General features: G+C 42.0%; 1 protein-coding gene across 1 annotated transcript in view; it reads right to left on the bottom strand.

The window, feature by feature from the left end:
• Positions 1-1373: 1373 nt before the first annotated feature.
• The window catches only part of LOC307247967 (E3 ubiquitin-protein ligase rnf213-alpha-like), a gene marked incomplete at its 5' end in the record, with an annotated part of 70626 nt that continues 47963 nt past the window's right edge, over positions 1374-24036 (bottom strand). The window contains 25 exons of the mRNA XM_080024142.1: positions 1374-2124; positions 2666-2844; positions 3024-3113; positions 3860-4057; positions 4220-4297; positions 4731-4935; positions 5869-6046; positions 8186-8266; positions 8690-8819; positions 9473-9724; positions 10209-10303; positions 10489-10669; positions 10956-11118; positions 11618-11721; positions 13381-13415; positions 14088-14205; positions 14826-15068; positions 15453-15563; positions 17082-17204; positions 17596-17783; positions 18241-18337; positions 19037-19249; positions 22592-22700; positions 22928-23027; positions 23110-23252. Coding sequence (XP_079880268.1) covers positions 1980-2124; positions 2666-2844; positions 3024-3113; positions 3860-4057; positions 4220-4297; positions 4731-4935; positions 5869-6046; positions 8186-8266; positions 8690-8819; positions 9473-9724; positions 10209-10303; positions 10489-10669; positions 10956-11118; positions 11618-11721; positions 13381-13415; positions 14088-14205; positions 14826-15068; positions 15453-15563; positions 17082-17204; positions 17596-17783; positions 18241-18337; positions 19037-19249; positions 22592-22700; positions 22928-23027; positions 23110-23252 — 3559 coding nt within the window. The 3' untranslated portion in view covers positions 1374-1979. The remainder of the gene's footprint in view (positions 2125-2665; positions 2845-3023; positions 3114-3859; positions 4058-4219; positions 4298-4730; positions 4936-5868; positions 6047-8185; positions 8267-8689; positions 8820-9472; positions 9725-10208; positions 10304-10488; positions 10670-10955; positions 11119-11617; positions 11722-13380; positions 13416-14087; positions 14206-14825; positions 15069-15452; positions 15564-17081; positions 17205-17595; positions 17784-18240; positions 18338-19036; positions 19250-22591; positions 22701-22927; positions 23028-23109; positions 23253-24036) is intronic.

Genomic DNA, 24036 nt, shown 5'->3' on the forward strand with positions numbered 1-24036 from the left:
AAGGGTTCCAGCAAGAGTGAAGGGGAAGGTCTACAGGACGGTAGTGAGATCATCTATGTTGCACAGTTTAGAGGCGGTGGCACAGACAAAAATGCAGGTGGCTGAACTGGAGCTGGCAGAGTTGAGGATGTTGAGATTTTCATTGGGAGTGACAAGGATGGACAGGATTAAGAATGACTACATTAGAGGGACAGCTCAGGTTGGACAGTTTGGTGGAAAAGTGAGAGAGGCGAGATTGAGATGGTTTGGACACGTGTGTAGGAGAGATGAGCTACATTGGGAGAAGGATGCTGAGGATGGAGCTGCCAGGCAAGAGGAAAAGAGGAAGGCCAAAGAGAAGGTTTATGGATGTGGTGAGGGAGGACATGCAGGCGGTTGGTGTAAGGGAGGAAGATACGCAGAACAGAAGGTATTGGAGGCAGATGATCCACTGTGAGGACCCCTAATGGAAGCAGCCAAATGAAAAAGAAGAAGAATCACTCTGATGGAGTTCAAATTGGTGTTTTAGAAGAACCACCGCACATGTATTACCAGACATAGTTAATAAACATGCATCATTATTATTGTACAGTGATTTCTTAATTGCTCTATCAGTTGCTTTAGAGATATTATACAACTCAGAGTCATAGTGATAGTGATCTACACCAATACAGCCAGCAAACGGCTCAGCCTACATTATTTGTATAGTATTTTTGTATTGTATTGTAGTTAACATTGTTCGTCTTGTTGGCATTTCTTAATTTACCTCCATTATCGATTATTCTTATGTTTGATGGGGTTTTAAAATCAGAATATAGTTTATATTTTAGGACATTTCCAATTACTTTGTTGTTACATCTTCTTTCACCAATGTACACCTTACCAATCTTCAGTTCAAGCAACATTACACGTTCTGCTTTTTCATTCTATCTCAATATGATACAATATAATACAATATCTCATTCTGGAAATTAGTTCTTTCTTCTCTCATCCTCATTTCACATTTAATCAAATTCCTTCTCTTTTGTTTTACTGTCAGATCAAATGGTTCTTTATTTGGAGCCTCTTGCTCAGGATCCACAAGATCCTCACTCACTCCCATCATTTGGATTCTAAATTGTATTTGCAATACTTTTGGTTTATTAAACTGTTAATTAAAGTTAATTAGAGCAATTTGAATCTGAGCAAACTGCTCTCAGTGGCCTTCCTTACTCCCTTTACCCACTGCAAAGACAGTAAATTTGTGTAATAGTTTCACCTACCACCCGCCACTCAAGTGGCGTGTTCAAGGACCTCCAGCACAGAGACAAAGACGACAGGGTTGTAGACATCAGTTTATTGTAGAGAGTGCTTGTTGGAATCAGCCCAGAAGCAGATAGACATGTGACAGGACAAGGGCTCCTCTCCTGAGTGAGTGTGGGTATGGGAGTTTTACCTGTTGCTCATTAGATAGACCAACAAGCAACAGGTATGCAGTCACTCTGATCCCGGGTCCCCAATTATCCAGGTCAGTAGTGGTGGTGGTGTGGCTGCTCAAATCACACCATCCCCACCTCACAATTTGCTTTACTTTCTGTTTCCTGAATAAACACATCCATCTTCTCTTAAAATTTTCTTGAAGCTTCGTCTCAGTCACTCAGTAATGAATAACATTTTTACCAGTTATTATTATTTTTTTTCTTTCAAGGAAAGCTGAAAGCAGAAAAAAGCAGAAAATCCAGAAGCTCTGTGCGCTACAAGGAATAATATCATCAATCATCATCTGTAGTTAATTATCTAAACGTTAAAATTATTTTCCTGTTGAAGGCCAATCTTTAGGCCAAACTTTTTGCAAAAGACTCGTTCAACAAGGGATGAATACATGTTCAGTGTGAATTAATGAAGATAATTAAAAGAATAATGGGAATAGTTGGCATAACCAGAACCAGAACTTAAGAACTTAAAAACAAAGAAAGAGAAAATGCAAAACCACCTTTGTGGTTTGTGAGCTTCTTGTGAGCTTATCGCTCTCGTCGGAGCTCTGCTGCGTGTGTCCAGGCTGCCGCCATCTGCGCCATCGTGATGGAGTCCGGGAAGGACTCCTCCACGACGAGGGGGACCTCGGCCTGCTTGTCGTCCATGTAGAAACCCACAGTGAACTTCACACTAAACAGGAAGTGGAGCAGAACAAACAGGAAGTGAGACTCCAGGCACTGCTTTTGTCCCAGAAAATACATACCAATTCAAACGTAAAATATTTACTGTAGTATTTGTTTTCTACTCTACTCTACTCTTCCTCTCCTCTCCACCTCTCCTCTGTTGTCACTGTGCTCCGGTGGGTTATCTCCTCATCATGGGCCTGTCTGTGTGGAGTTTGCATGTTCTCCCTGTGCCCACATGGGGTTTCCTACTTGTAACATCAGTAAGGACCCTCACCAAAAACATGCACAACATCGTTGTCTAACCAGCGATGGACATTTGTAACTGGTCCCTGGGCGCGTCGCTGTATACTGCCCACTGCTCCTGGCTGACCCCCAGAGGAAGGACAAGCCGGGATGGGATAAAAACAGAATGAGTTTCAACGGGCCACCATTGTGTGTGTTAGTCACCGTCGCTGAATGAGTGCATGTGTTGTGGTGTGTGTGACGAATAAAGAATCTTCTTCTCTCCTTTAGTTGTCAGTGTGTAGGAACAGGCGTCACCGAACCTGATGTCGGGTTTGTAAGTGTCCCTGTTGGTCTGACTTCGGAGACGCAGCACAAGGAACTCGTGCATCTCCAGCAGCCAGGTGTCCACGTTGCCCTTGGCAACAAAGCCCGTCAGGTGCCGGAGCTGCTCCTCATCAAGGGGAAGCCGGTACTCCTTTGGCAGCTCGGAGAAGGGTTCCTGTTCCACAGAGAACCAGACAGAACTCAAACCCTGTGAAGAGATTCTGGAAAACCACTTTGTGTAGCAAGAGTCACCGTGGCAACTGCTGAAATACAAAAGCTGTTTTTTCATGAACAAAAGCGAGAAGATTTGAAAGAAGTTTTGTGATACTGGAGCGCCAGGTGGCCTGGTCTTACCCTATTGAGGAGCAGCAGGCTCTCTGATCTGAGCGAAATGAGGAGCTGCCACAGAGCGACGCAGTGTTTCAGACAGCAGCGACTCAGCGCCTGCACAAGAAGCACACGCAGCAGGTCAAACCAGGATCCACCTGGACTCACCCTGCTCGCCTCCCCTCAGCTCACCCCTCACAGGAAGGGACAACAGATGGACACGAGGCTAAAACTATGGCAGAGCAGCCCAGCTCAGAGCAGGAAACTGAGCAGTCTAAATAACCCCCCCACAGGGTGACCAGGGGGCATTATTTAGTGATAATGACTGACTGGCTGCACACTATCCTGCTTATTACGCATATTTACTAAATAAAATAATACACTGAGATGGAATATCGATTTAAAATAATTTTATAACTAGAATGTCTCGTTTTATAACTTGTCTTTCGAGTTTAGGAGCTTCCATTGAGATAAAGTCACACCAATGTAGTGAACTATATTTTTCCCACCCTACATATGACTTAACTGTTATCAATGCTAAATTGGACATTCACAGTCATCGTCAAATGAGACAATGAATGGGGTTGGGGTTTTCGATAGCGATATCCATATTCATGTCCACTCTTCCAACTCTTCCAGTGAAGTTTCTATGCTGCGCCACAAGATGGGGCCACCAGCTAGCGTTGTAGGCGGAATGATACAAGGGATGTGAAACCAGGTGGAGGAGTCATTAACAGATCAGAGATGAGTTATTTCTGAATAATGACTTGTGATCAGATAATAATGACTGTTGACACAGGGAATTCCACAGATGTTTAAATATGTAGAGAAGCCAAATTGGACACAAATGTCAATGCATGCACCTTTAATATGTGGGGTTCAGTGTAGTTGGCCATCTTCAGCTCGTCCCTGAAGTAGTCCACCATGGGCGTGGTGCCGCGGCCGCCTGTTCGGTACAGGAAGCCCAGCAGCAGCTGCAGCAGCCGGAGCGCCTCGCTGACCTCGCTGTAGGAGCTCAGCTCCCTGGAGAGGGTGTTCCGGATCAGAGCCGGCAAAGACTCCTGGAGGCAGAGACGGAAGCAGTGCAGCCAAGAATTCAAATTAATTGGCAATAAAAGTACATTGTTGAACGACTCCTCCCCCTCCATAATGATCCCCCCCCCTCACACCTCTATCTGGATAGATAGATAGATAGATAGATAGATAGATGGTGATTGATTTACCTGAGGTACTTTTCCTTTAAGTACTTTAAAAACGCTCTCATAGTTTCTGTCATGGCAGCTGACCAGCGTCGGCAGACCCTAAGATGAGGTAAGATAAGGCAAGGTTGGTTAGGTTAGGTAGTAATTTTCCGCCGAGGATCAAAAAAGTATCTCTTTCTCTCGCGCTCTCTCTCCCTCTCTCTGTCTCCTTCTATCCATTAATTACAGAAACTAGTTATACAAAATAGTCGGAGAAACAAGCTATATGAATTAGTTATATACATTAGTTATGTAAACTTAGTATAGAAACTAGTTATATAAACTACTTAGGAATATATACTATAGAAATTTGCTATAGAAACTTGTTGGAGACAGCAGGCGGGCAGACGGACAGGCAGAAAGACAGACAGACAGGTAGACAGACAGAGAGACGGACAGACAGACAGATGGAGAGACAGACAGGCAGAAAGACAGATAGACAGAGAGATCGACAGACAGGCAGACAGACAGACGGACACACAGACATTCTCACTGTCAGGCTGATGTGGGGTTTTCCTTGGATGAATCTGCTCATGATGTGCTGCTGGATCCTCTGCAGGTCGTACTCAGCAGCGACCTCCTGTCCGGCCCGCAGGCTGTACTGGCAGTGCGACACCACCAGGGGGAGCAGGTCTCTTTGCAGGTCGTAGGACACCACGTCCTGCTCTGTCAGCTCCATCAGGCTGACACTGTTGCTGCTGCACAAACACCAACACCAGCTTCATCAGAGCTTTAAACTATTTTTATCGATTCGTAAAGATGAATTCAATGTCAAAGTGAAACCACACTATCTAGATGTGAAAATGGAGTCCCGATCAAAGGGTCAGTGTGCAATAAGAACACACTGTACTGCGGGAGGTGAAGATGCGAGTTTACATTTACATTTTTTAAAAGTTAGAAGGATACTAAATTAGCTTTATTTTACCCAGATTAAGACGAGAAGGCTCACATATTGGATATTTATTATTTGTGATAACTTCTGTATAATACAGGTACTCCTCACTTAACCACTGAGTTCTGTTCCTAGAACCAGTTCGTTAAGCGAATTGGTCGATAACCGAGGACCCGTGTTATTACATGGTAAGGGAGCGTGGCGAACGCTAGTGTAGTGAATACTGAGACTGCGGGAACGAGACTGAGACTGGGAACGGTGATTAGATGAGATGCTTGACACTGAGGTGGGAAGGCAATAGTGGCGCCGCCTCTTGCCTCTTGCCTCTTGCCTGCGCTCCGGTCGACTTTTGCACATTTTAGTATTTTTTTCCGTTTTTATCATGATGTACGCCAAAAGAGCATCGGCAGTTACCTCTTACGACCGCGATGCACTCATGGATAAAAAAACGTCCCTAAACGAACTCTAGGACATTTTGTGTGTTATCACCGGGTGCGTTGCATTTAATTTCACTGCATATATGTATGAAAGTATGTATATGTATATGACGAATAAACCTCTTGAATCTTGAGACGCCGCACACCCAGCGCGCACGCTGCGGTATTGTACGCAGCGCACAATACCGACTTGTCAGAGAGCTGGTCGTAAGTCCGAACGGTTTTTAAACAGGTAGGTCGCTAAGTGAGGAGTACCTGTATTGTGATATAATAGTAATATAATGTGGTCCTGGCGGCAGTACCAGTAGTCCTCCTTTGTGTGGCGCTCCAGGCAGTACAGCAGCTGGTTGTGCAGACTGACCAGGTAGCCCATCAGCGCGGTGGCAACCAGGCCGGCTCCGCTGCGCCGTGGCACAGCGAACTGCAGCTCGCTGTCCAGGTCCAGGTCCCGACAGAATTCCTCAGGGATCTTCATCTCCTCTGCACACCACAAGACGCTCATCACATCAGAGCAGTTAGAGACAAGGAGATGTGTCTGACATCACCGGCCAACGACTTTTACGGAGACCGACAAATGGCAGCCGAATATTAATCTTTTTGTAATTAAGTGGGATCAATAGATAGACTATGGTTGGAGAGGTATACCGTGCAGGTCAACAACGAGGCAACCAGATGGTTGACAATCTGGCTGCCTGGGGAAAATGGGCGACCGTTATGGTCGGGCCCAAGTCTGCGAGCAGTGAGATTGAGAGACGGGATGAAACAAGTCACCGTTATCTCGGCCTCAACACTTCGACTGATGCACTTTTGTATATTTCATTTTATTTTCATCTTTCTGTTTACACTTGATTTTATTCTCATAATGCTTTTATTATTCTCCTTTGTGGCATTTGATTGTAACAGGAGAAAAAGGCTCTGACAGTATAATTGAACCTGCATCAACGGAAGAATCTATTGAAAAAGTGAGAGGATTATTTGGAGGATTACTTTTGAGATTTATTTACAAATTGCTTGGAGTTATTAAAGACTAATAATTCAAGAGAAATATTTATTTGGTGACCCACAACTGATATTGAGTTTAATATTTACTTATTCTTTTATAAAATATTTGCTTTCAAATATTGCTGTTTGATTGCCTTCTATTGATGTAAATTATGCTGAGCTGCGTGTTGTGTATGAAAAGTGCTTTACACATTATTACACATTATTATTATTATTTCTACATATTATTATTATTATTATTATTATTATTATTATTATTATTATTATTATTATTATTGTTGTTGTTATTATTATTAGGGGCCAAACCCGTAGGGATGGAACCCTATTGTTATTGTTTGACACCCCCTTATTGTTGTGATTGACAGTTTGCGTCTTGTTGGAGCCACACTGTCACAAGGACGGTTGAAGTTTCATCCAAATCGATCCACTTACGAAGCAAATATTAGCGAAAAACAGACCACATTTTTAACACAGACGAGCCAGTACATCTGATGATCTGATATGTCCAACCCGGCTAACTATCTGGAACACATACTGTACTTCAGCCTAAGCTACGAACATGGTTATGGTGTCGTTTGAACTGGTATGTCACAAGGATATCCTGGTTTAAATTTCATCCAAATTGATCCACATACGGAGCAGATATTAGTCAAAAACCAAACAACTTTGACCCAGAATATGCAGTTGGTCTTAGTTAACTAACACGTCACACGTCTAGTATGTTTTAGAACATAGTTCTAAAATGACGAGATGAGATTTACAGCAAGACGCATAATGACGTCATCATATTATTTACTTTAAATGTACAGATTCCAATTGCGAATTTCCGGTTTGACCCTGTCCAGTGTGGACTTGGTCACTCTGTAGTGTTTTGACGTTACCAAACTATCAATTTGAGGTGTATATTTCTATAGCTTCTAACCTGGTCAGAAGATCTTTTCGATTTATAATCTAACACCATGGCCCACATTACTTGGCCGGATTGATGAAAAAAATAATTAAAACAAATCTTTAAAATGTCGTCATCGCATCCCTCGAAAACACTGAAATGTGTGAATGAGTGATGTTTTCAAGATCCAGCGAGGCGTCGGAAAAATAGAAGCTGTGCAATGGGAATAACCCACAGAAATACCACAACGTTTTTCATATTTCACGGAAACGTAGCTTACTGAAAATATAATCCTCGTAAAAAACTCATGAGAAGTTCTGGTTTACAGGCAAACATGAACGGTTGTTTTGAAGACAGGAGGATTGAGCTGTGTAGACCGCATAGTGGTTGCTCCACTAGGCCATGCTGCGTTCAAGTAAACTTTGAAAATCATGCCGTGTTTCAGAGAACCCAGGAAACTGTAAAACGCAGCCAACACGACTAAACTGGACCCTGTGTATTGCTGCCTGCAGCTATATTTATTATTATTATTATTATTATTATTATTAGTAGTAGTAGTAGTAGTAGTAGTAGTAGTAGTAGTAGTAGTAGTAGTAGTAGTAGTAGTAGTAGTAGTAGTAGTAGTAGTAGTAGTAGTGTACACACTAATGTGACCGAGTGGTTAAACAGATTTTATAGTGTCTTATCAGGATTTTGGGGTTTTGGGTTATAACCCAAACTTTACTCACCGCTGGCCACAGAGACTCTGAGAAGGTTCCACGTTTTCAGGAAGACCTGCAAATGCTTCTGGAACCACGACTGCTCTGTTCCTGCAGCAGAAACAAATTGACCAACTGATTTTTCCCACAAAATGTTTATTGATTTGTCCTGCTCTCATCATTTACGTTCACAAAATATTATAGGAAAAAATCCATCAATTTTTCAGGCGTTTATGCAGATAAAAATCAATGTTCAAGACTTTGTCCAAACATTACATTACATTGCATTTAGCAGACGCTTTTATCCAAAGCGACTTACAATTATTCAAACACAGACGGACGCAGCCATCAGGAGCAATTAGGGATTAAGTGTCTTGCTCAAGGACACTACAGCATGCTAGCAGGAGGAGCCTGGGCTCGAACCAGCAACCTTTAGATTACTAGAAGACCAGCTCTACCACCTGAGCTACCGTCCCCCAAACAAATCCTGTAATCTGTTAATTAATCTACTTGTGGTTTTTGCTGCAGTTATACCTTTCTGTTTGTCAATAAACTGTTGCATGGATCCCAACATCTGGTCAGACGCATTCTGGACCTTTTTTACCAGGCGTCTCTGGAGGTTCAGGACGTCTGGGAGGAACTTGACCTGACGAAACTCAGCCTCCTGAAAACACAATGTGATATTAGCAGCCATCATGTTCCATAAACATATAGGCATTTCATTACACAAAAGCTGGTTGTTTTTCTGTTTGTATATTGTATTGTCGGTTTATAATTGTCTATTCTCTTTGTCTATGATGGATATCGTTGATGATTTTATAAATATGAGCCTAGCATTGTCTTTACTAATGTGATATAACTGTCTGTTGGTGTCAGTTAATCCTTTGAAATTGAAGTAAACGTATCCAACAGCTGGTACATATTTCGCTGCACCTGAACATAGAACAGTGATTCTCAACCATTTCACCTCAGTGATCCTCAATTTGATCACGGCCATCAGGCCACGGACCCCGTTTGATCAGATTTAGTCTCTGGATCCAATCTGAGCAGATCTTTATTGTTAGATCTGATTCAGTGTCTCTACTCTAGTCAGGGGGATAACAGTGAAACTAGGATCCAAACATCATGACTGGACATTCTCTTGGAAATGAAATAATGACGTTTAACTAATAAAATTTTTTCTGGGGACCCCCTGGGACCTCTGGAGAGGCACCCGGACCGCCGTTGAGGACTGCCGCCATAGTACACGCCTGAAGACGCAAGGGAACGTGAAACACAAGTCACAACGCATCTTCATGTCAGGAGCGTCGTGTTCACCTTCTGCAGGAAGCTCCGCAGCAGCGCCAGCTCCTCCCTCTGCGCGCTCAGCTCCACAATGTGCGTGAGGCTGAGAAGCGAGATGCGCTGCCGGCTGCTCCACACAGCCGAGGAGTGCATGGGGGAGCCGCGGGGCAGCGAGTTCAGGAACAGGCAATCGTCGCCCTGCGTCACCCTCAGGATCAGGTTGGACGACACGCGAGAGTCGGACGTCATGGCGTTGCCGACCTCCTTCACCAGCTCGTTCAGACGCTGAGAAGAAACGCGGAAAACACCGTCACTAGCCACAAGGAGGGACGTGTATCAAATACCGAGTATCAATGCAGTACTTTTAATAATACTGCAAAGTTACCGTAATGGTGAGATTGCCAATTGCAACACAGCAATTTTCTTCACTGCAAATTATTAGAGAAATTCTTGGGAGTTTTAACTTAACTTTAAAACTTTCATTTCAACACCATTAATTCCATATAAATAACAAAAACTCTCAGTAAAATGTGAACTGCAGCTCTCAATTATACCAGTAATTTATTTTGTGTGTGTTTAATTTGCTTAGAGCACCATGTGAAGCTACATGGCTTTTGGTCTCAAGAGTATTTTGACGAGTCCAGAGACCCAAAGTCGGGTCCGGACCCGCTGCCGACACTGGTGACGGGCCCACATTCCCTAAACTCTATGTCGTGCTCATAGCTCGACAGCGAAACATCACAACGTGTTGCAGCTGGGACGCGCTCACCTCCAGCAGTGGTCTGATGATGTCATTGGCCACGCCCTTCTCCCAGCAGTTCCTGGACTCTTTGGTTGAAAGCTGGCGATTGTGGCTTCCAGGCCCTGGATAGTCACAAATCACTTTACTTAAGTACATTTTTCAATTATCTAAACTCACTTAAGCATATTCAGTTTCAGAGACTTTCAACATTTACCCCACTACATTTAAAAGCTAATTTTTTACTTTAGTGTGAATGTTAATGCATGCTGACATTCAGGATGAGGAACAGTAGAAGTGTGTCTCTTACACTGATCGCTGTGCGATGGCTCTAGAAGACGTTTAATCACTAAGTGTGCGGTGGTGATGGTGTCGTCCACCCCGCCCCCTAGTGCCTGGCGCAGCTGATCCAGATCCTTTTTCAGGTGATGTCTGAGGAAGGTGGGAACGTCTTGCACCGCTGGCTGGATGATCCGCTTCACAGCCTGGAGCTACACACACCGCCAGAACACCACTTATTTACATGCTTTGCAAACAACGCGTGTGTATGCGGGTTTGCATGTTAATGATGGATGTAATCAAAATATTTGTAATTCAGTTATCAATTGAGTTAATGATCATATTAACCCATAATATGATCATTATGCTACAAAACTAAAAGGAGACATACAGTAACGATGTAAGTAGAAATTCTCATCCAAACCTAGATTAATATATGCTTGTTTTGATTCTTTCTTTTAATATGCTCATTTGATACTCTTATTTTGACATGCTGACCTCAGCCTCAGCCCTGGAGGCTGCCAGCATCAGGGCCAGGTGGGTGAGCATTCGGAGCAGGGTGAAGGGGATCAGCGGCAGGTCCTTCAGGCCCAAGGCGTCCTGGGTTTGGCTTCGGAGCTCGGGGTCTCCCAGGATGTGGCCACTCTTCGTGCCATCCGCCCTAAACACGCAATTAGAAGAGTTTACAGGTCACAAGTCACATGTTGTACGTAATGAAATGAAATCAATACTCAACAATACTAAATGTACGAGTATAGAAATGGAAAATATTCAAAAAAGTACAAATGCAATAAAATGTACTCAATTTCAGTAATGTGAATAGTTGTCATTTGTAACTTCCAGCCCTGCAAATTGAATAAAAATTTAACTTGATGCCACAGGGAATACTGTGCTCTGACATAGCAACATAAGGTGTACTACTTTGGATAGCATTTTGTACCAATTTGGATAGCATACTATTATTATAATTATAATTATTATGATTATTATTATTATAATTATTATTATAATTATTATAATTATTATTATTATTATTATTATTATTATTATTATTATTATTATTATTATTATTATTATTATCATCATCATTATCATGTCATATTATCTGTGTGCTTCTGACTCATCAACAGCTTAATGACTAAAATTTAAATTATTCTTACGTGGTTTTTCCCTGTTTGATGAAGTCCTTCAGCGCTTTGTGGCCTTCCCCTCCAATCTCAGCTTTGCAGTCCGGACACTCTCCCCTCTGCATGGGGAGGCCGCACTGCAAAACATTTTTTCCTCAAAATCTCACTTACGTCACGAGTTTATCACTTACACTTATTTCCACTGGCCTGGCTAACTCCTGAGATAAATGTGTTAGAAAAGTGTGGCTAGAAAATATGCCAGCTAGGTTACTGCAGCAACCAACCTTTTCTTCCTAGCCTGGACGATAGCAGGCTTGGCAGATAACACGCAGATTAGAGTGTCACTATTCAGTGTCTGATACGAAACGGATGGTTGACTTTAGATCCGCATGATAAGTAAATATGTTTTCTTCCTCATTGAATTGAGAATGAGTGAGACTAAATTAAAATCAATGAAAGAAGTGAACGGATATGACCCCCATGGATCGGGCTTGTTGTTCCAGCACATCTCACACATGCTTGATCGGATTGAGATCTTGTTCTTCAATCCATTCCTGAACAATTTTTGCAGTGTGGCTGGGCATATTATCCTGCTAAAAGAGGCCACTGCCATCAGGGAATTCCGTTGCCATGAAGGTATATGACCGATACTTGGTCTGCAATAATGTTTAGTTATGTGGTACGTGTCAAATTAACATCTACATGAATGCCAGGACCCAAGGTTTCCCAACAGAACAAGGCCCAGAGCATCACACTGCCTCCGTCCGCTTGTCTTCTTACCCATAGTGCGTCCTGGTACCACCTCTTTCCCAGGTAAACAACGCAAACACACCCGGCTATCCACATGATGTAAAAGAAAACGTTATTCATCAGACCAGGCCACCTTCTTCCATTGCTCCATGGTCCAGTTCTGATGCTTTTTTGGTGCCCATTGTAGGTGCCTTTGGCAGTGGACAGCGGTCAGCATGGACACTCTGACTGGTCTGCGGCTACACAGCCCCATACACAGCAAGCTGTGGTGCACTGTGTGTTCTGACACCTTTCTATCATAGCAGCATCAACTTTTTCAGCAATTTGTGCTACAGTAGCTCTTCTGTGGGATCGGACCAGACGGGCTGGACTTCACTCCCCACGTGCATCAATGAGCCTTGGGCGCCCATGACTCTTTCCTGCTTCCAACACATCAACTTTAAATTCTGACTGTTCACTTGCTGCCTAATATATCCCACCCCTTGACAGGTGCCATTGGAACGAGATGAACAATGTTATTCACTTCATCTCAAGTCAGGGGTTTTAATGTTGTGGCTGATCGGTGTATATATATATAAATATATATATATATTATTAAAGTATATATATATACTGTATATATCTAAAGTATATATAAACTATACATACATACATACATACATACAAAACATACATACATACATATATATACGTTAATATAATATAATAAATTATATATATGTAGTAAAATAATATTTATATAAAAAAATAATGATATTTAATTTCTTATTTACACAAACGCAATCAACTGGCCGATTGATGAAGGTGCTGCTGTCTCCATAGAATACATTACGTCATTTCTAACCTCTTTTTGCCCCATGCGACTTACAATAAGTACATTCTGGTGAGATCAGACACGTTTAGGTTCCGAGAATAACATCCTTACAAAAAGTATAGATTCAAGATAGCAAATCTAATGTACAGTATTTGTGACTTATAGCCTTCTGCTTCTGCTGCTTCATCACCACAGGGGAAACAAAACGGAACCGGCTTATTTACTTACTTACCCGGTCAACAAAGATCCAGTGTTGATTGGGACACACTGTGGACAAAAAACATGGAAACATCATTGAAATAGGCTGCAATCTGAAATCATCATTTGAACCACAGATGGTTAAATAAATAAACTCAAGTATACTGCAGCTGAGTATTAAAAGTTACTGAAATGTAGGAAAATGCAGAGCTATCAATAATATAAATTAATATTAGAGTGTTCATATGTATGTCTATTAGTGTGTTAACATGAATGTGTATCACTGCCGAAAGAAGAAGTGTGTTTATATAAATGTGTATTTGTGTAGATGATATCATGATTATGAGTGTTTTGATATTAATGTTTATTAGTGTGTATAATATGAATGTGTATTCGTGTGTTGAAATGAATGTGTATGAGTGTGAATAATAATAATGTGTATCAGTGTGTATAATATTCATGTGTGTTAGTGTGTTTATAAATTGCCTGCCCTGCCCTCACAACCTTCCCTGCCTGCCGTGCTTGCCATCCTCTTATCCCCTTATTCCCTTCAATAACTCCTAGTTCTTATTTACCACTTTTCCTGCCGTGTCTTGCGCTCGGGTTCACTAGCCTCAGCCGTAACAGCATCATGATAATATGTATAATATTAATGGGAATAATAATAATTGGTCAGTGTGTATAATATTTATATGTATTAGCTCCAACCCTAAATCACTATATCCACTGCGTGATACGCACCGTACCACGTGACCTGTTTGTCCAAGTCGTTCCCATCTTTGTCTTTCACAGTAGTTTCTGTTATGACTTTATAGATGGAGTACAGCATGTCCTCCGGCATGGTGGGTAGAAACGCCCCCTGATGATAAAATAAAGTTAAAAGCAGGGTTTTGGATTTACGTTGCCCTGTGAATACAACATATTCAACTCCACCCAGAAGGGCCAGTACAGGTACACTGTACAAACATGCTTCAAAGCCATTTTTAACTAACGTAATTATTCTGCTGAAGGAAGAACAACGCTTGCTGAAATATGGCATTGCTAGTCCGTAGTGTATATCCATGTCAAAATACTGATGTGTTGAGTTACTGTATATCAATTCACGTGAGCATTGATGATAGCAGTACTACAGAAACAACTTCGCCATCACAGATTGACATAAAATATGAATGTGTTTCGCTGTTACATTAGAAACACTTAACACCAAATTCACAGTCAATTTTTCTCAATTTCTTTTCTTTTTTTTTTTGGCAAATTGTCAGTTCTACAGAAGGATGCAGATTTATACTGTATACATGTACTGTATATGGTCTTTGTAACCAACTTCCTTGGACTCACATATGTATGTGTGACTCCAGTCAAGAGTTAAAGTTAAACCTTTTCTGAAAATGAAAACTGAAGAAATAGGAACCCTTTTGGTTTTTGAATTCCAGAAGTTGCCGGTGTAGAGGTGTTAATATGAGGGGAAGTGTAGCTTACCTGCATGGTGCCAGGGCACAGTGCAAGCTGCCGTAGTGGAAGCAGCAGATCCGCGTCACTGGCCAGCAGCACGGCGGCTAGATGAACCACCAACTCCACCAGAGTGTTCTCCTCGATGCCGAGCTCTGGGCACATGCTCAGAGCACCCAGACGGTTGTACACCAGGTCTTCGGCAAAACCCCTGAGCCGCGCGCTGGACAGGAAGGCAGAACCCTTGACCAGAGGTTCGAGCGCTTTGCATTGCTGACGGGAGAAAAGATTCCAGCTGAGCAGGACACGGATTGACCTCACAACATCTGACAAAGGATCAGCGCACCGCAGAGATGCGTCACAGTTCAGCACTTGTCCAGCTGCTTCACACTGAATTGAACGACGAATCTGTCACAGTGTGTCTCGATTTCCCAGCCCTTATTAAAATATATCGGGAAAATGGAAGAGGTCGGGCATTTTCCCCGGCGTTTTTTCCATTTTTAATTAATAAAAGAGCTAAAAACGTCCTAAATAGTGTTATAGTAATGAATAAGTATGCACAGCTCATTATTATATAACTAAATGTATCTGTTGTGGATGTGGTGACACCCAAGGAAAAACTTTAATAACGTTGTCTTTATCAATGCCTACAATTACCTCTTCGGTTGGGTGAAGTCCTGGGTTTGGAGATCGGTACAGAGCGGTCACTTCCCTGAACAGAGCCAATAGGAGGAACACCGTCCTCATCTCCCGACACACAGTGCAGGCCTATAACAAATGAAGACAAAATGTTGAGTGATTTTTTGACAATAATGCCCTCACTGCTTCCATAGCAGGGCTGAGTTCACATGAAAACAAGGTAGTCCACCTCACTACGAGGGACACAAAATCATACCAACCGTGTTCACGCTCTTGCTCACACTAGGTAGTGGCAACATATTGTGCTATATGGAAACTGCAATGAAGACTTGGAGAGATGAAGGTCAAAATCCCCCACGTCCCATTCAGCATTAAGCATCAGGGTTTTTTTTGTCAATGAATTTACAATGAATTCACAATTAGGAAGATGGAGAAGACGGTTTGAAAAAAAATAATGAAAACCTTTTATACAGGCAAAAATGGCAAAATACACGGAAAATGTAGGGGTTTTAATTTTGCGGGTGATAAGATGAAATCCTTTTCCATCTGGGCCGGTGATGTCGTCATCTCTCAGTGCAGTAGTCGGCAGGTCAGTCAGTGAGTTTTTCAGATGTTTATGATGGTGAAGTACTGTGTTTAGTATTTATCATTTCGAAAAGTGCCCCGGGTGGTGCCCCGATGCACAGAATGAAACAAAACACCGCGGGTAACGGGAACACTTCCTCGCTCACTTGTTTACATCTTCAGGATAAAAAGTACACTATCAAAAAAAGTATTGACAGGACATCCGCCTGTGTTGCCTGGTAAAAATGTTGCCAGTGCTGGGGCTTCCCTGCATTTGCGATCTTGGTTGTGCCACACACTGCGGTAGAAAAGTCTCAAAAGTATCCACATGGACAGCTGGACACGAACGCATTTCCATTTAGAAATGCTAGGTGTACGTACAGATGATGATTTGCGAGTTGTAAATTAGAGGCAGAGATACAGATTTACAGATACAACTCACTCTGCATTTATTTGTACATTTGTGCAAACTTGACATTTGTTTTTGAATGCTTATGGGGGTTTTAATCCCATGAGAGCGTGTGTCTCTTGTGGCGATCTCCACACACTAGCTATGTCCTGTCTCACATCTGGTACGTCACGTTCAAGCTTGCGTGCAATGTCAGCTATTAAGGTGGACGTGGCTAATAGCATTACAAAATGAGCCCAGCTGTAATTCGAAGTAAAAAAAAAAAGAAAAGAAAATAATTATACATAATTTCCCTACACATTAATTCACTGGCTATGCCAACATGCAAGTTGCCTATAAAACTAGACCTACTGGCCTTACAACTATACATACTAATTATAAAATAATTTCAGATCAATATTTAGTCTCCGTCTCGTGTACGGGTGTATTATTTTAGTAAAAATGGTGTAATTTGTTATTTAGTGATAATGACCGTCTGGCTGCACATTATCCTGCTTATTACACAGTTCTTACTAAAATAATACACAGACAGAATACTGATCTGAAATTATTTTAGAATTAACATATTATTTGAGAGTCAAATCTGGTTAAATATAAAATATATTTCTAATATCTATGAAAGATGTTAAATGTAGACATTAGACACTGTATGTAGTGTGATCCATGTTCTCTACCTCACAAACGTTTTCTATTTCTTCAGCGTTCCCCGTCACCGCCGCCTTGGCAACAGCATCCCGCACCAGCTTGTACTCCTCGCCGTACACCAGGTAGCGGTCCATCTGGCCTCCATCTGCACTCTGTCGAAACAGTTTTACCATGAATGAAGCTATTTTAACGAAAGGTTTATTGTTGCTGCGATGCATGTTTTGGATGTCCAGTCCAACACTGTGTCAACGTGATGAGACGTACCGCCTCTTGAGTTTCATGTTTTGATTTTCACAACCAGTGACTAGTTCTATGTTCCATCTGATTTTGTTTTAAACAAAACAGTGTTTTGATAATCTATTTCTAATAATAATAAACCTACATTTCAGTATTCATGTCTATACTCTATAGTGCAGAATAAAGTACCTGATACCAGCACTCGTACTTGGCCCGAAAGAAGCAACATTGCTGCTTTGTTAATGTATTCAACACACAGGCTGGAAGAAGAGGTGCAGTTCTACAAAGGGTTGTTGGGAGTTCTACCTGCTGCAGTATCTCTGCAGGGAAGAGCCACCTAAAGCCTTCCTCCTTTGCCATCGTCTGAACCAGCTCCACCCCTCGCTGGCTGCAGATGGTTCGGATCAGGTAGACGCGGTACCAGTCGTTCCCGCTCTGGTCAAACAGATGTTCCACAGCTTGCAGGAAGTCCTCCGCCCCCTCAGGCAGATCACCTGCCAGAGCCACACAGACCCAGAGAATCCTCAGGTAACAAACTTGGTCCTTGAATCTTGCACATGGACCATACACTCCGACTTTGAATTATTGATCCAGATGATATTTTTGCACATGGACATGCACTTTAATAAACAAGGAGGGCAATAAAAGGCTCGGGCCAAGTCTGCCGATCTATGGCCCAGTTCAAGGAAATAACTGCTCCATTGCTCCGCTCTCCTCCACTCCAGAACCATGAACATTTCCTTAAGCTCCCCACTTCAGTAAAATTTATTTTCTTTTTAGTAATAATTATAAATTATCATTGTTTTTAATGGTACCACCATTATCAAACCTCTTGACTCTTGAATAATCACTTCTATTATTATAATGTATAATGTATAATGTATAATGTATAATATATTATAATTATTATATATTATCTTTTAACCTACAAATCCCTCCACGCCCTCGCACCTCGCCCCTCGATCTCCTCCAACCCTATGAATCCGTCCCGGAGGCTGCGGTCCTCGGACACGGGTCTGCTCTCCACCCCCTGCATGAGGCTTTGAACCTTCGGGGACAGAGCCTTCAGTGTGGCAGCCCCCATTCTCTGGAACTCTCTCCCCACTGACATTCGGAATGCTCTATCCCCGGCCACCTTCAAAAGCCTGCCTAAAACCTACCTCTTCAATGGGGCCTACTGGCCCTGACCCTTTTTTGTTTTCTTTTTCTGTTAATGATCTTTTGTCGATTTTCTACCCTGTCTTGTTTTGTTATCTACCCTGTCTTGTTTGTTTTTTGTTTTTCCATTGTAAAGTGTCCTTGGGTTCCTGAAAGGCGCTATATAAATCCCAGTTATTATTATTATCAATATTATTATAATTATTATAATTATTATTAACATTAGTACTATATCCTTATTATTATTGCTGTTAGTTTTATCATAATGCCATTATTTTTCACTACCACACTGCTCCTGCATTGCTGCAATATACAATTTGTTTTTTACTTTAGTGTAGCATCACAAGTCTGTGTATATATATATATATATATACACACACACACAGTATATATATTTGAATCACTTTTTGATGTGCACTATTCTGTCGACTTGTGCTGCTGTAATACCTGAATTTCCACCCAGGGATTAATAATCAAAGGCTTAATTTTCATAAGCAAAGGTCAGAAGTTGACTCAGAACTTTAATAGTAGGTTAGAGATGCAGGTGCAGTCTGTTTGCACTGAGCAATTATTCGCAAAACAGTGTGACGGCGCTGAGCGTCTCACCGGGGGGTGCGGGGCCGATGAGAGGAGCCGCCAGACGGAAGGTGCGTCGCAGCCTGGCGACCTGCTGCAGCAGCTCCACGGACACTGTGGCGGAGGGCTGCGCTGGTGCTGACGACAGGAAGTGACGCAGGAACTCTGTCTCCTCCGGAAAGGATGCCTGCAGATCCTGGACCTCGCTGCATCCCAACATGGCGTCCTACAGACGGTTGGTGATAAAACGTGAAAGAAAAACGTTGCTCCACAGACAATATTACAACAATGTAATGATTGATCAAAAACAAATAAAAACAAATCCATATTCTTCCACGTTTGTGTATGGAATAAAATAGCAAGATGCAATGCGAATAATCAACTAAAAAACAAGGTGGATGGCTGAGTGTAGACTGTAAGATACTATGCCCACGGTATAGGGTGTTGGACCTTGTAGCCGCGTATAATGTAATAACTACGATTAATGTAATAACTGCCAATAACGTAAAAAAATAAATCTGTTCTTAATGTAATAAAATTCGATAATGTAATAACATTCCTGAACCAATAATGGAACAACTTTGTTATAACTGTGCATAATTTAATAAGTTATTGGTTATTACTTTATTAATAAAAAAATCATAAAACAGTGTAGTAACTGGAGCTGTTTATGTGATAATATACTTATATCACGTTATTTAACTTAAATAAACTTTATTTAATTTATTCGCTATCAAGTGTCACACTTCCATTACAATTACCCTTACTGTTTCCCTTTACATTCCTGCCTATTTGAATGACATGAGTCTCAAACCAAGGCAAATGATATTTATAGTTCTTTAAGACGTGTATTTTCTTTGGCCGTCCCCATAATTGACCACTACATGGTCGTTGATTGACAAGTTATCTAATCATCTGACTCTGACATTAGGCTTTCTTCCTTTTTCTGCAAACTTCTGTCTTCCTTATCACATTTGTTGAAAGGTCATTAGTGATTTAACCTGGAAAATACAGTTTATTTAGTTGAGATTTATGCACAGAGATGAACATTTTGAATGTATTTAGTGCAAGACGATATACTGTACAAAATGGTGAGATCATTATAATTCACCCTCAGAGACCCGACAATACTGTCTTTCAGGGGCTGTAGCGGGCTCACTTTTAAAGCATGTGGTATCATATGAAACTAGACAAGCTAAAGCATCCATTGGTACCAACCATGTCATGATAGCTTGTCGGGAAGGGGCCAAATAACACTCCAAATGTAGGCTAAGAGCCTCCCAGATATTCAATGTTCAGTCTCTTCTGGAGTTAACCTTGAACCTGGCCCTCTGGCTGACCCTAACCCTGGCCCTCTGACTGACCCTGAACCTGGCCCTTTGGCTGAACTTGAAACTAACCCTCTGTCTGACCTTGAACCTGGCCCCCTGGCTGACCTTGATACTGGCCCTCGGGCTGACTTTGAACCTGGCCCTCTGGCTGACCTTGAACCTGGTCCTCTGTCTGACCTTGATCCTGGCCCTCTGGCTGACCTTGAACCTGGCCCTCTGGCTGACCTTGAACCTGGTCCTCTGTCTGACCTTGATCCTGGCCCTCTGGCTGACCTTGAACCTGGCCCTCTGGCTGACCTTGAACCTGGCCCTCTGGCTGACCTTGAACCTGGCCCTCTGGCAGACCTTGAACCTGGCCCTCTGGCTGACCTTGAACCTGGGCCTCTTGCTCACTCTGGCAATGAGCCTGGAGCTCAATACCTACCATCAGAAATCTTATCAAAAATGATTGAGCTGTCTCTCAATCTAGATATGTCAATGCTGGTGACATTCAATGTCAGAGTGTAGAGACACTCTAATTCCGTGGACTTTCTAGACCATATGGACAAAGAGAATGTCTGTTCCATTAGTGTTATGAAGCTATACAAGGCTGCTGGACGCAGCAGTAATCTCACGTCAAAAAGAGTTATTTAGTGAGGACAAACGATGGATGAAAGCCTGAATTGTGCTCAGTCACATAGGCTTCAAACAGTACAAAAATAAGGACATCTACTGGAGGAATGAATGACCATTTTTTATGTTGGTGTTTTGTTCTTGTTTTCTCTCGGTCAGCAGGTAATTTCACTTTGAGTCTCTCAAGTTCTTTTTTTATATTTGTAAATGAGTGGAATTTACTTTTCATGTGAGATTTAACATGTTGCCAAATGTACAGCACAGTGAATGCTGAGTTCTTTTTTAAAAAAGAGACTGCAAACCGTCCTTTATTATAATTATAAAACTGAAAAGATGTGTTACCAAAGTTACTGTATCTTTGTAGGTCATGTTATACACTATATTTTGCACTAAGAGGTTGAAAGTTGAGCACAAGGGATAATAGTGGCAGTTTGGTTGAAGAGGTTATTTAAATACACTTTATTTTCCATGGAAAGAAGTGGTGGTCTTTTTTGTTTGTGACCACAGCATCTTAAAAGAGGTACAGATTTCGACATAAGACTAATAGTCTGTGTATGCAAACGTGTGTGTTTGCACTTCATTTGGTACTCAAATGGTTCAGCAGTAGAAGGCGGGGCTATAGACATCTAACCATCAAGTACCACAAACAAATAAATAGTCAAAGTTCCCAGACAGAGCGAGAAAGAGAGAGAGAGAAAGAGACAGAGAGAGACAGAGACAGAGACAGAATGTTTGTGTGTGTGTGTGTGTGTGTGTGTGTGTGTGTGCGTTTTCAGCTCCAGTTACTACATTATTTTAATGTTTTTTTTAAACCCAACTAATAATGTAATAAACAAGCCGATAATGTAATAACTTATCCAATTATGCACAAAAAGTAATAATGTGCAGAAATGTTATTACATTATTGGTAACTTATACATTATTGATTTTTATTACATTAAAAACGGAATAAGTTTTACATTATTGGCAGTTATTACTTTAATGGCTCCAACAGGAATCATGAGAAACCGAAAAGGAAAAGCAGAAGTTTCCATTCTCTTTAATTCATGCTGTACTAATAAAAACAAAACAACTTCTCAACTCCTGAATGATGAACAGCATTTTGAAACTTACTATACATTATATTGTTGGACTCTCCAGACGTAATGGTATTGTTACCATGACTGTTCTTGTTGCTATAACAATCTTGGTGTTGCAGTTGTGATGATTTTTCTGTGGGGTGATGGTGTTGCCTTGGTGATAGTATTGTCGTGGTGATGGTGTTGCCTTGGTGATAGTATTGTTGTAGTGATGGTGTTGCCTTGGTGATAATATTGTTGTGGTGCTGGTGTGGCATTGGTGATGGCATTGTTGTGATGGTGATGCCTTAGTGATAATGTTGTCTTGGTGATGGTGTTGTTGTGGTAATGGCGGCGATGGCATTGTTGCCATGGTGATGGTCATGCCGCAATTTCCCTCAGTGGACGTATAAAGTTTCTATCTAATCTAATCTAATGGTATTGCCATTGTGATATTGTGGTGTTGCCAGATGAATCTAGATAAACCTTGCATGTAACTCCAATGGATTAAATTAATAGTATGAGACTACTTTACGGCCACAGACGGTTGTTTCAAAGATATTTTACCTCAAGGCAGTTGATGTACAAGGCGTAGAACTTATCTTCGTCAGCCACAATTCTACTATCTTCAATGGACGACAAATGTTGTTGCAAATATTCTTTGACAGTTTCAAATCTGAAAAATAGAAGAGGAAAGATGACTGAACAACCTAGCGAACCTAACATCCTGAAGCAACTTTATTTCAACTGCATTATTGTTGTTTTGTATTAGCATATTATTTCTGTAGTAGCATATTACTGTAAGCATATTATTATTTTTGTAAATGTTCTCTGTTTGTCTTCATTGTTTTGCAAAGGTTTGGAATCTCTGATCCTCAGATGGAATAACTTCCTGTAACCTACTTGTACTTAAGCAGGAGTTTGAGGACCACGGAGCGCACCACTGGGTTCTGGTCCATGGAGTCGTTGAAGGGAGAGAGGTCCTTGGTGCAAATCTGGTTTTCTGGGGAGAGAGTGGAGCATCACTCAGCGGGGATCTGCAACTATCACTCCCCACATTGGACAGCAGACGATGGGAGCCCTACCTGTGTGCACTGTCAGGCAGGACAGCAGGAGCTGGACCACGCCCTCCGAGGGGGGTCTGTTGTCCTTAAAGCACACGCGTGACACCAGATCGATGAAGAAGCTGTTGCAACGCCTCCTGAATCCGATTTCGTCGATGGAAGAACTGCAGATTCACTCATAATGTTACTGGTTGCATCACCATGTTGTTTTGAGAAAGATATTTTGATGTTACTTATAGTGCAGTCAAACCACAGGCCTGGGGCCACGTAAGAACCACTACATGTTCAGAATGGGGTGTGCTGCACGTTTATAATGAGGCCTGCTGCACGTTTATAATGCGGCCTGCTGCACATTTATAATGCGGCCTGCTGCACGTTTATAATGCGGCCTGCTGCACGTTTATAATGCGGCCTGCTGCACGTTTATAATGCGGCCTGCTGCACATTTATAATGCGGCCTGCTGCACGTTTATAATGCGGCCTGCTGCACGTTTATAATGCGGCCTGCTGCACGTTTATAATGCGGCCTGCTGCACATTTATAATGCGGCCTGCTGCACGTTTATAATGCGGCCTGCTGCACGTTTATAATGCGGCCTGCTGCACGTTTATAATGCGGCCTGCTGCACATTTATAATGCGGCCTGCTGCACGTTTATAATGCGGCCTGCTGCACGTTTATAATGCGGCCTGCTGCACGTTCATAATGCGGCCTGCTGCACGTTCATAATGCGGCCTGCTACATGTTCATAAGGCGGCCTGCTACATTTTTATAATGCAGCCTGCTGCACGTTTATAATGCGGCCTGCTGCACGTTTATAATGCGGCCTGCTACATGTTCATAAGGCGGCCTGCTACATTTTTATAATGCAGCCTGCTGCACGTTTATAATGCGGCCTGCTGCAAATTCATAATGCTGCTTGCTGCACATTCAAAATGCGGCCTGCTGC

The sequence above is a fragment of the Zeus faber genome (genome assembly GCF_960531495.2).
Source record: "Zeus faber genome assembly, chromosome: 1".
Lineage (NCBI taxonomy): Eukaryota > Metazoa > Chordata > Actinopteri > Zeiformes > Zeidae > Zeus > Zeus faber.